Source organism: Empidonax traillii, unplaced genomic scaffold, assembly GCF_003031625.1.
Source record: "Empidonax traillii isolate 1590-97213 ecotype Southwest subspecies unplaced genomic scaffold, ASM303162v1 scaffold119:size1479319, whole genome shotgun sequence".
Lineage (NCBI taxonomy): Eukaryota > Metazoa > Chordata > Aves > Passeriformes > Tyrannidae > Empidonax > Empidonax traillii.
In genome coordinates this window covers 360,909-373,372 of record NW_020955312.1, presented here as the reverse complement: position 1 = coordinate 373,372, position 12,464 = coordinate 360,909, and the positions used below count along the sequence as shown (strand labels likewise).

The 12,464-nt window shown below is 33.9% G+C and overlaps 1 protein-coding gene across 4 annotated transcripts in view; it reads left to right on the top strand.

The window, feature by feature from the left end:
* Window positions 1-12,464, top strand: part of B4GALT6 (beta-1,4-galactosyltransferase 6) — a 73,566-nt gene that overhangs the window by 12,860 nt on the left and 48,242 nt on the right. For 3 of the 4 annotated variants that reach the window (XR_003571149.1, XM_027883174.1, XM_027883173.1), the window contains exons 2-6: window positions 2,781-2,897; window positions 3,241-3,354; window positions 9,333-9,457; window positions 10,031-10,147; window positions 10,948-11,135. Coding sequence is in view for 3 of the 4 variants with exons in the window: in XM_027883174.1 (XP_027738975.1) it covers window positions 2,781-2,897; window positions 3,241-3,354; window positions 9,333-9,457; window positions 10,031-10,147; window positions 10,948-11,135 (661 nt within the window). In the remaining variant the exon portion in view is untranslated. Of the gene's footprint in view, window positions 1-1,876; window positions 1,931-2,780; window positions 2,898-3,240; window positions 3,355-9,332; window positions 9,458-10,030; window positions 10,148-10,947; window positions 11,136-12,464 lie in introns of all 4 variants that reach the window. The other variant, XM_027883175.1, reaches the window with a different exon arrangement.

The following is a 12,464-nucleotide window of genomic DNA, read 5'->3' as shown; positions in this document are numbered from 1 at the left end:
CTAAAAGAGTAACTTGATAAAAACATGACAACATTTGATCTTCCTGTCAGCAAGAGCACTCTTGAATACTTAAGCCAAGGCAGCAGACTCTTCCTGGTTTGGGTTTTTTGTGGGTTTTTTTTGGTGGTATTTTTATTGATTATGTCTTTTCATGGTGCCTGCTTTTGAGACAAATGTCTTTCCTAGCTTTCTCTCTCACTAAAGTCTTGTGTGTCTTTTCAAATCTTTCTCCTCTGTCAGAATGAGTATATTTGTCCTTCAGCAAAGGGGAGATACAGATACTTTTGCAGAAAGTCTGTTTTATCAAGGTTTATATCTAAGTTATCTTGACTGCAGTAACATTTCCCATAAAAACTGAGAACATTGGTTCTCAGTTGGAAAATTGAGAACCATTACATGGTTCTCTTGACTTTGTTCTGGACTTGTTTGAAAGGCTTAGTCACAGTTCTGTACTTTATCAGGTTCCTAAGACCTTTGCCCTTCTGATTGTTTTTCCCGTCCCACTGCAGGAGAGTGAGCAAGCAAGTGAATGGGGGCTTACTCTTATCCAGTCAATCCACCACATTTGCTATATGGGAATTAAGATCATGTTTCTATAAACCTGCTGTTCTGCAGAGATAGAAACTCAGGTGACTTTGGCTTTTCATGCTAAAAAGCAGGATACAGTGAACAATCTCCAGAGGTTATCTCTGAAATCAGTATTTGCTTAGTGATTTATGTTAAAAAATAACTTTATTTTAGTGGTGGAATAGGAAAATATCAAAGAGAAGAGCTGTACTTATGGGGGAGGGAACATACCTGGGAAAAAGAGGGAGGATGATACTAATTTGAAATGTGTTAAAATTTGAAAGAAGTAATTCTTTGTTAATAAGGGAATTTTTGTCCTATTTGAAAGGCAAAAATCCACTTTGTTTTACTTTGAGGGAAGCTTTGAATGTTGAAATTGTTTGTTTAAAGGTAAATAATTGTTCTGCAAGGAACAGATCAAATTACTTTTGTGTTGATTTCTAAAGGAGAAGGTTTCTTGGGTAGGTAACTTCATCTATGAACAAAAGAATTGTACAGATTCCCTGAAATATTTAGTACAGACACCATAAAAAACCCCAGTATTTGAATGGTAAACTACAAATGTAACTAAATAGTTGGAATCCCAAAGTGTTACTTTATAATTAATTGGGTGAAAATTTTGAGAAGTTTTTGTGCAAGTTTTGTGTAAGGAAATCTGAGTATTTAATCCCATTAAGAATCTTTCTTGTGGAATTTCTTAGCTCTGTCATCAGGCCAAGGTTCTAGTTTTCTTGTTTTCTTTTGTTTCTATTTTAGTGGCCAGGGAGTGTTGAGACAGGATCCTAGCAGCTGAGTAACTTTTATAAACATGTAAACTCTTGTTAACCAAAACAGGTAGTCATGCTGGCAAAGGGTTTGATGGAATTACATGCCATGCATAGCACCTGGGATGTTCAGAGCCTCTAATATTCCTTGTTTTAATAAGGAGTTTTTGAAAGTGAGGAGAACTCCTCCATTCTTAAAAAAACAAACAAACGCTATTATTGTAGGGCTTGCAAATAATATTCCTTGACAGATTATGTTGGTGTTTGTATCTGGGTAGGTGTCAATAGTATTGTTTGCTAATGTGGTGGAATTAATCAATTTATTTTCCTCTGTAAATGTCCCAGTCCTTTATACGCAGTACATGGGGCTCTGGTCTCTTTGTGTTGGGCTGTAAGAAGTTATCAGTTGATCTGTCATGCTACTGGTGCTGAGTCATCTGACGAAGTGGAGTTCCTGAGATAATTTTCTAACTTTTTTTTCCCCCCTCTGGTATGTTTAGTTTCCTCCAAAGACTGAGCATTTTTTTTTGTTGTTGTTTTGTTAGGGTGATTGCTAATTACAGCAAGCCAAGTATCCCTTAGACAACTGAGTGCTTAACGTAGGTGAAGTGACAGGTGATCCCTTTGACTCTCTTTGCTACCCAGCGTGAAAACTGTTCCGTAAAGAAAATTTGTCCTTCCCTTTGCAATATTTTTTGAGCTCTGTGAGTCCTGGATAGACATTTGCTTGCTCAGATCAAATATAAATGCAGCTTCATTTCCACCTTATTTCTTTCTGTTTAATTCAAAGAAATGTCTTGAGATCAGATTTGAGGCTTTGGGTGCATGTCTGACACAGAGGAATATTTCATGCTGTTGTTGGTAGTGAGTCATTTAATTACCCAGAATGTTGATTTACTCACCCTTGATGCTGATAATAAATATTTAATGTATAATTATCAAACATTAATACTATGAGATTGGCAGTGATTTGTAGCAGTTGTATAACAGAGCAGCTGTTGGGAGTAAATGAATAGCAGCGCATTTTGGCTGAAAGTTGTGTTAACTAATAAGTAAAAAGGGAGACCATTATATTGGACTAAAAGATTTTCTAGACTTTTTTTTGGTCCTGGGATATATCTACATATGAAAACTTTTTTGTCAGTAAATTGTTTCTTGTCATTCTCAGTTGTTTTTGTAAGTTAAAAAGAAATGAAAGTGTCATATCAAGTGTCTATTGACATTTTATAATTTTGGGCTTTATATAGAGCTGTGTTTATGAATACATTTTCTTTTTGTGTGTTGTTACTGTTAGGTTTCACTCCGTGGACCTTCATTTTGAAGAATTAATATTCACTAACCATGGATTCAGACATAGGAACAAATGTTGAACACATTATAAATGTATGTTTGAATAATTTGGAAATACTTTATTTTAATTCAAATTCAAAATTGCTTTTTTTTTATCAGCAAACACGTATCTCTTTATGGTGCAAGCTCGTGGGATAATGTTGAGAGAAAATGTAAAAACAATAGGACACATGATCAGATTGTACACTAACAAAAATACTACACTGAATGGGACAGGTAAGAATGTTTCTTATTTAATTTCATTTTTAAATGAGCTTTTTTAAAAAAGCCAAACAGTAATGCCATATCTTGATTAGGAAAATTTGGACCTAAGTCCTACTTCTCTGTAACTGAAGTGAAAGTCAAACTCTTTATCAATTCGTTTTAGAAAGAAATATTTGTCACAACCATAACAAAGATACCATCATTTAATTATTCTTCCTTTAGTGCAGTAAAATGCTTTTTTAATCATGCTGCTGTGGATTTACTGCTTACAAAGTTAATGCTCTCACCTGCATGATGGTGTTACAAATTCTGTGGATAATGTAGGTTTTTACAAAAATCAACTCTTCTTTTTAAGATTATCCTGAAGGAAACAATTCTAGTGACTGCATTGCTCAAACAACAATGTATCTTCCAGAGAACTTCACCTACTCTCCTTACCAGGCTTGTCCAGAGAAGCTGCCTTATATGAGTAAGTTTTAAATTGACCTTAATCTTTATCTAGTAAATTGAATTGTACTTTGTACAAAATGCAGTTATTTTAATATAAAACATAATTGCAAGGAGTCCAAATATATAGTAGAAAATAATGAATAAAATACATCTGATAATGGACAGTGATGCTTATCAGAAGTTTGCCTGTAAGTAATGTTACGAAAGCTTTTGACCTCTTTAATAATCATTGAATCACAGAATATCCAACTCAGCCCTGCACAGGACCATCCTCAAAATTCACATCATGTGCCTGTTGTAGCAGTAATGTGTTTTAAATTTTATTTATAAATAATTTTAGTTTCAGCAAATGAAAAAATAAATGGTTTTATTAATATGTAAGAATACTCTTAACTTCATATAAAGTACTCATTCAGAGTTGCATATATTGAGGAATAGTTAAGAATTTGCTTTATTGAAATGGTATTCCTAATAGAAAGATTCCTGAGTCAGAAACCGATTCTCAAACCTTTATGAGGTAATCACAATTAGACCAATATATAGAAAACTTAACAGGACGGTGTAGTGAAGTGGGAATTCACAGAGATAAGAAAATGCCAAAGCCCTGCCATAATGAGGAATTAGTACTTCCAAAACAAATGAAAAGTTATGATTCTCAGGAAATTTTAAAATAGGACTTCCAAAGGCAGATGTTTAAGATTGCAAACTATTAAACAGGTTTAGAGGGTTAACCATGGCTTGATGCCAGGTACGCACCACAGCCACTCTATCTATTCCCTCTCCAACTGGACACAGAAGAGAAACTATAAGGTTCATGAGTTGAAATAAGGACGGGGGGATCACTTACCAATTACTGTCATGGCAAAACAGACTTGAAATAGGGATATTAATTAAATTTATTACTAGCAAAATCAGAGCAGGATAATGAGACGTGAAATAAATCTTGAAAGCACCTTCCCCCACCCCTCCTTCCTTCCCAGGTTCTAGGTCCTCTCCCTCAGCAGCACAGGGATTATTGTCAGTTCATCACAGGTTGTTTCTGCTGCTGCTCAGAGAGAGGAGTCCTTCCCCTGCTATAATCAAAGTATAGCTTCGCTTGGAAATATTTGTAAAAATTCTTGTTAAAAACTGTAAGCTGTCATGTGAATTTCCCTTTCCTGCAAACTTGCCATTATTCAGGTCCAGACAAAATTATGGTCATTGTTTGGTCTGCCCCAGCTTGTAGAGAAAGCAATCCTTAGAAAACAGGAAGGGTTAGGTAGGTGACCTGACACCTGTTAAATACTGAGCTGTTTAAAATACTAAAAAAGAAAGAGGCAAATCAGTCCTAGTGCTGGCTGTTTTACACTGACCTTCACCACTGATATTTTGCTATTATAAGTTGTTCTGATATTTAATCTCAATAAAATTGCAGTCCCTTGACTGAAACAAACTTCCTGCATAGAAACCACTGTTGAGTTTTCAGCTTTTTTCTCTGTTAGGAATTGTTGTTAGATTATCAGAGTTCCTGTAGGAAGTAAAGGATGATTATATTTTTTTTTTGTGCTTTGCATTTGGAAGAAATCAGAACTTGAGTCAGTAATCCACTGAATTACTTCGGTTCTAGTAAATGTTTTGTAGACAGACTATTTTTGAGTGAAAAACTAATGATAGCATTAATATATATCTCTAAGATAATTACTTAAATAGAACTGTCTCATGTGGTATCAGAATGTACCAGCTAGAGAAGACGACTCAAAAAATCTCTGTAAATAAGTGTTAATATGTTACTAGAAGTGTGTTTGTTAGTAACTGGCAGTATCTATTACACTAATGTGTTTATTTTACTTGCAATATCTAAAATCAAATAATTAAACTAATTAAACTACCCATTTGTAAGAGAGAAAATTTCAAATAATTTCTGAAGTTATTTGTGATAGATTCCAGAATTCTAAGCTCTTACGCTAACAGCTGACTTAATCTGTGGGCTGTCATTCTGCATTAACAAGTAATTAAGTATTTAATGTAGCAGTTCAGATCCATATCATACCAAACAATCTTGCTGACAGCCAAATGAAATTCTGACTCATTTTTCTTAAAAGAAAAATAGTGGATTTTATTAGGATAATCTAGATTCCATGATAACTCTTTTTAAATCTCAACTGAGAAATTAATCTGTTGAAGAATACAGAAACAGTGTGTGTTGTCTGTGTTTCTTTTCAATACTGCCACATTCTAAACTTTATCTCTTAACATCGTAAACATACAGGCACGGAGCCAAAAGTATAGATCAGTTGCTGTTTCTTATGAAACAAAATCATATAGAAAATTGTAAGCCACTTAATAATTAGCCCCATGTTGTTATAATATCCTTATTTCAGCCTCTTTCCCTCCAGACATAGGGTTTGACTTTCAATATTACATTTTTATAAAATATTGCGCATATAAACAAATTAAACTAAATTATTCCAGTAGTAAATATGCTACTTTGGGAAACAGATAACAAGTTCAGAAAATGTCAAATCTGGATAATCAGAGAAACAAGAAAGATGGTTATACTGATTGACAAATGCATATAAGTAGTATTAGTATTTTTAATGGCACTTTCAAGGGATCTAGCAGTTGGAATTCTCTGAGATTAGTTCAAAACTGTATTGACTTCTGCTACCTGTTCTACTTGTGTGTTAGTCTGCTGTCCCGGAGTGGAGGAATGAGGCAAGTCAGAAGGTACTAAGGTGCCTTATAGGTCAGCTTACAGTATGTTCTCTTAAATCTTTGATGCAGATTTGTTTGAATTGCCAGGTGTTCAGAATTGCCAGAGTAGGGAAGCATTCTGCTCTGCCATTGTTGCTATCAGCCATGTTTACCGTATGTAATTCTAATAGAATTTCCCTATGGGTCTCCTTGTTGCTGCTCTCTCTTTACCATCTTTTTTTTTTCCCCTCTTTTTTTGGCAGTAATTGCTTTGTACTTATTCCATCATGTTTAATTTAATAGAGAAATAATAATTTTAATAGAAAATAATTCACTGGATAAGTTGCTGTTCAACAAGGGGATATGTGTTTCACCCTTTGGTTTTCACGTATACCTTTTTAATCATCATCTCTGTCTTTAATTATAATCAAACTCAAGCTTTTCTGAAGACCAATTAATGCAATGAAATATTCTAGGTAGTCCTGAGATAGCCAGGGAAGAAGGATTCTTGAATCATGTATATTTTCACATGCTTAATAGTCAAAGGTTATTATAGAAGTCGACTTCTTTATATCAACTTGCCAAATTTGTATCACGAAAGGAGTATAGTAAAAACATGTTTTGTCCCAAGTACATATAGGAGCAGCTATTGAATTTTGTGTGTGACTTGGTCTTTCAGGTTATAACCCAGTGGTTCAGCACTGCTGTTGTAATTCATAAGCAAGACACCTCTACTTCAAGATAGAAGCAGTACAAGAGTCTGTCTTTTCCTTTGCAGATAAACTGATAATTGAAACCTTTCTAGACCATGTAGCTTCTAAAGCTCATGTCATTCTTGATTTTTTTTGTACTGTAGACTGTTTCTAATTCGATTTCTTTTTAAAGCTTTGTAACTGGGTGAAACCCTGGTTACAAAAGAAACTAGTAATTACTTTCTCTGTCTTTCATGTAACAGCAGTTAACATATTCCAGGATGAGATTTGCTATTTTTGTGTAATTGCATTTCGTAGCATTAGCTCATATTAATAGGAAATGCATTATAAACTCTAAAAATATCTTTCTACATACTGCAACTTAGCCAGGTTTTTCCTGTTTTGCCTCTGTATTCTTCATTTCTCCTTCCGTAACAATCCATATTTTTTAAATTAATTTCACTCTATTCATTTCTGTATGTATCTGATTTGTTGAAGTCATTTTACTTTCTGATTCTCTTCTTCAAAATGCTTTTTGCTTCCTCAGCTTTCTTTTTTTGTGGGTTTTATAAATATGTCTTATTGCAGCTTGCTAGACACTCATGGAAGTAGTGAATACTAAGGCCAGATACTTACAGAGGTGCATTCTCCTGTCCCCACCAATGACAGGAAAAAATGCTGAATTCTATTCACCCATCTTCTGTGTACTTTTGATAGTTACTGCCAATACTTCAGGTTTTACTACAGATACTTTTCAAACAGTCTGGAAGGAATTCCTTCATATTGCATGAAGTTAAAAGCACCTACCTTATGTAAATACTGGTTTACCATTTGATTTTTTTTTTTTTTTTAAATTTAAACTGTAAGCAGCTGATCACATCTAAACTTTTCTCAGGAGACTAAGGCATCTGAGTCACATCATATTGTATGTAGTTTGCTTCCTTTTCTGGTGCATTAATTGACCTTTGTTTATCTTCCTTTTCCTATTAGATTCTGTAAATAAACTGAAAGGCTCTTTGCTTCTCTGTCTCTTGGTAGTTGAAATTGATTTAGTGATTTTTATTTTTTTTTATTTACTTCATACATGTTTATATACTGGTCCTTCGTTGATTGACCTTGGATTTCTTTTTCACGTTATTAAAGTGTTTCAAACACAATGAAAATGATCATCCAAAATTTTTTTTAACTGATTATTTTTAATTATTTTCAAATTTTTATTTAAATCTCTGTAGGATTAGCTTGTTCTGTCTTATATTTATCCAGGATTTTTAGTAAGTGTCAGGTTAACTTTTTCTTCTAAAATAATTAAATAAATGTGGGTTTCTTTAAATCTGCACTTGAAGGATCTCCATATTGTACTGTTTTTGATACTTTCCCCCCTATAATTTTACTTTAAAAAAAAGTTACCTTCTTCATTACAAGAATTACTATATTTAATCATATCCAAACCTAAAATAGCTCTTGCAGTATCTTCTACTTTCTTCTGAAAACCATAGTTATTCCTAGTATGTTCCAAAAATTTCTGTCTTTTGAAAAGATTTAGATAACTAGTCAATTCAGTGACGTGAAGCAATCTTTTGGCACAAATAAGATCTTTTTGGTGTGGGCATAGGGGGGAAAATGGGAGTGATTTCTTTGACTGTCTTTCAAATACCAACCCTCACCAGAATATTTAAATTTTTAGACAAAAATAAGTAGAATATTTTGTAGTGTTTTGTCAGATAGTTATTGCAAGATTTTTGTTTGATGATCTAGAACATAGTAGTTTCTGAAGAGCAACTTGAGTTTCTGGTTAATGAATGTTGCACTACTCTTCTCTCCAGATTATCTGAATTCCAGATTATCTGAATTCCTGTGCTACTGCTTTTGAGTGTACTGAAAAGCATTATTTCTGATTTTGAAATTTTTGCACATGCATAAGCTAATGATTGACAACTTTTAGCTGAGTGTTAGTATTTAACTGAGTGTTAATATTTTCTCTAACCTGATTTTTTTAAAACCATATTATGGTCTTTATTGAATAACTTACTGAATTCCACTCTCATCAATAGCCTTTTGTGAATGCTTTTCCCATTGGGCTCACTAGTGGTGGTAATTTTCAAATCCAGTCGGCTGCTGTGAATTGGTTTGAAGAAGACAGTGGTGAGTTACTGGATGAAGATTATACATGAAATGTGCATAATCATCTAGAATTTAAATTGAAGAAGTTTGTTGAGTGTAGTGGTGATGCATTTTCTTTTAATGTGGAAGTGCAGTAGGAAGGCACACAGAATTTGAATAGAGGTTCAGTAGTGCAGATGATGTAGAATTGTTCCCAGAGGTACTTGAAATGGAAGGTGACCCTAATTTTCTGTAATAGATACAGAATTCAAACTACTTTGCTTGTTCTGTGTCCTCTGATAAGAGTATTTTCTTTATAGGTCTTATGGAAGGACTGTTTTTACTGGGAAACACTGAAATTCACTCTGTAAAAATTAAATATTAGGAGGATAGTATAAATCGTCTCTTTTTTAATATGTAGGCAGTGTAACTACAAATTTCTAATGCCATTTGTCTATGGTATAACATGTAGTGTTACCACAGTTGTCTTAATTGAAATGAATAAACAATAGGGTTTTTTTCCTCTCTTTAGGAGGCCTTATTGATGTCAATATGAGTGAAATTAGTTTTGATGAAATTCAGCAACTGTTTTCAAAAGATTCAGACATTGAACCAGGAGGACACTGGAAACCAAAAGACTGTAAGCCACGGTGGAAGGTGAGATGCTGATTTTTGGTTTTGTTTTGTTTTTTTTCTTCTTGATACATGAGAACAGTTTACCATTGCAAGCACTCAGTCTTTTGCTGAGATATATATATATATATATATATTTATATGTATATCTATACATAAAATATATACTATGTTATAGTATATCTGTTGTGCCATCTGTGCTCTAGAAGAAACCATAACTTGGAGAAAAATTTGAAATGGATAATCAGGGACTTTTAAAAGTTCGCTAACTGTAGTTACTAAACATTTCATCATATGGATGCAGACCTATCCTATGTGTCTGATGCTTGAAGTATAACTAGAAGAAAGCAAACATAAAAAGAAAATCTTATTTATACTTTGTTCAGATTTTTTTCTTAATTGTTTGAGCAAATTTCCAACACACTTTCCTAGCGGAAAACAAAGTGTGAACCACCCAACCAATTTAAATGTGAAAGTTGAAAAGCCTATGTAAGCCATGGGAAACTTGATCTGTATTGAAATATTAAAATTTTTAAATGCTGATATAATAGCTTTGTATATCTATCTATCTATATATATATATGTAATTTTTTTAAGGTGGCAATCCTTATTCCTTTTCGGAATCGCCATGAGCATCTTCCAATTTTTTTCCGTCATCTGATACCTATGTTGCAGAAGCAACGTCTGGAATTTGCCTTCTATGTTGTTGAACAGGTAACAGCATTTACTTGAAAAGTGGCTTCTCAGAATTCCTTACTGTCAGGGATTTGATATTCTTACCAAGAGTTGGATGAATCCTGAATTTAAAAATTGTTACTCAACTGTTCTACTCCTTTAAATGAACAAGGAAAGTTAATTCCTCAATTTAAGCAGCGGCCAGATACATCATGCTTTTCTTCAAATATGGGCTGATATTTTATAGAGGATAATGTGGCCTCTTAGAATGTGTTGTCATTGGAAGCTTTCAAGGGAAAAAAATAGGTCACTAGCAGTGTTCCTCAGGGCTCAATTCTGGGGACAGTTCTGTTCAGTGGATGCAGAAGCTGAGTGCACCATTAGCAAGTTTGGTGATGATATGAAACTGAGAGGTACTGTTGACTTTTGAGGGATGGGATGCAGAGGGATCTAGATAAATTGGAGCACTGATCAGTGATTAATGGGATGAAATTTAAAAAGGCAAAATGCTGGATTCTGCACCTAGGACAAAGTAAAGCCAGGCACAGGTGTAAACTGGGAGAGGAGTGACTGGAGAGCAGCCCTGCACAAAGGGGTACAGGGGGTGCTGTTTGGCAGGAGGTTCAACGTGAGCCAGCAGTCTGTGCCAGGAGGGCAAACACCATCCTGGGGTGCATCAAACCCAGCATCAACAGCTCGGCAAAAGAGGCATCTTTGTCAATATTGTGTGTGTGTGTGTGTGTTGGGAGGGGGGGACAGATATGATATGTATTTCTCATAGTATTGAAATTTTGTCTCTTCTTGATTTTTACAGTATCTCCTTTGTTTTCTGTTTGAAGACAGGTACACAACCTTTTAATCGTGCAATGCTCTTTAATGTTGGCTTCAAAGAGGCTATGAAAGATGCCATCTGGGACTGCATAATATTTCACGATGTGGATCACTTACCTGAAAATGACAGAAATTATTACGGATGTGGAGAAATGCCGCGCCATTTTGCAGCAAAGCTGGACAAATACATGTACATGTATGTAATGTTTTATTCATACTGTTTCTTAAATATGCAGAAATATTTTTAAAACAGGTATGAATTTTGGGACAATATGTACAGGAGGAGAAAACAATAAAACATCCTCCTACCACGCTGTTTACAGAAATTAATATCTAGTTATTAAAAGGAAGATTGAAGTTTAATGCCTACATTTGATATATTACTAATTAGAAGATTTAATTTATTAATAATTAGAAGATATTGTTTATAATTTCTAGTGTTGAACTTTTTGCAGTAAGGTTGATCTTCGAAAAAAAAAAAAGGCTTTGTGTGTCAAGGGGGAAAAGCTTACCTTAACTTACTGGAAATCTTTTCTGGCTATATAAGCCCTTGTTGCTGGCTGTTACAAAAGACAAGCAGATAATCTCTATCAAAATACAGATTATTTTTGATATTTTCAGGAAATATCGTTTTTCTTAATTTTCTGATGACTGTGCCATTAATTTCTGTTTCATACTGCTTTTTAAGCAGGAGACTTTCTTACTGCTAGACCATTATGTTTATTGTGTTCTATCTCTTGACATGAATGTAGTGGGACCTGCAGTTTTGTTACCTCCTTTCCTTCTGCCATTTTACATTAATGATGTGTCACTTGCTTTTTAACACTTTGTTATCTCATGACATTCTTCGAATCACTTCACATAAAGCTGTAGCTTATTGCTTGCTACATGCATGTATTTGCTATCCTAAACTTTATTGGTGAAGTTAATCGACTTGACAGCCTGGTCAACTAACAGATCAAAAACAATGCATTGAAACCATGGCACTGTCTCTGGACTCGAGGTTGTCAGCCAATCAGCAGTCAAATGTTTCAAGATTTCACATATATTTCAAAATATATAAATTAACACATTTAGATATAGAAGAGATGTCATCTATCTTTATATGTTTACAAAACACATTATGTGTTTATATGTACATTTATAAGATGTCTAAATAGGTAAGTATTTACAAAACTGATAAATGTATAAATAAATCTAGATTTATAAAATACAAAAATAAATGTTTGCCTGTATATACAAAAAAATTGCTCTTTTACCACACACACATACATACATATGAATAAAAATCTCAAACAGTCCCATTAACTGTCATACTCCACTTGGTTCTGGTTTTGGGTTGGTGGTACTTTTTTGTTGGTTGTTTTGGAGGTATGTGTAGGTTTTTTGTTTTTTTCTGGGCGGTGGGTTAGAACACCTGTTATTTCAGTTAAATGTTGAAAGAGATTATAATAGCAACCTTCCCCAAAAGCTATTAAGATTTGGTTGAATCCTATGTTTCCACAGAGATCAGAAGTTACATGAC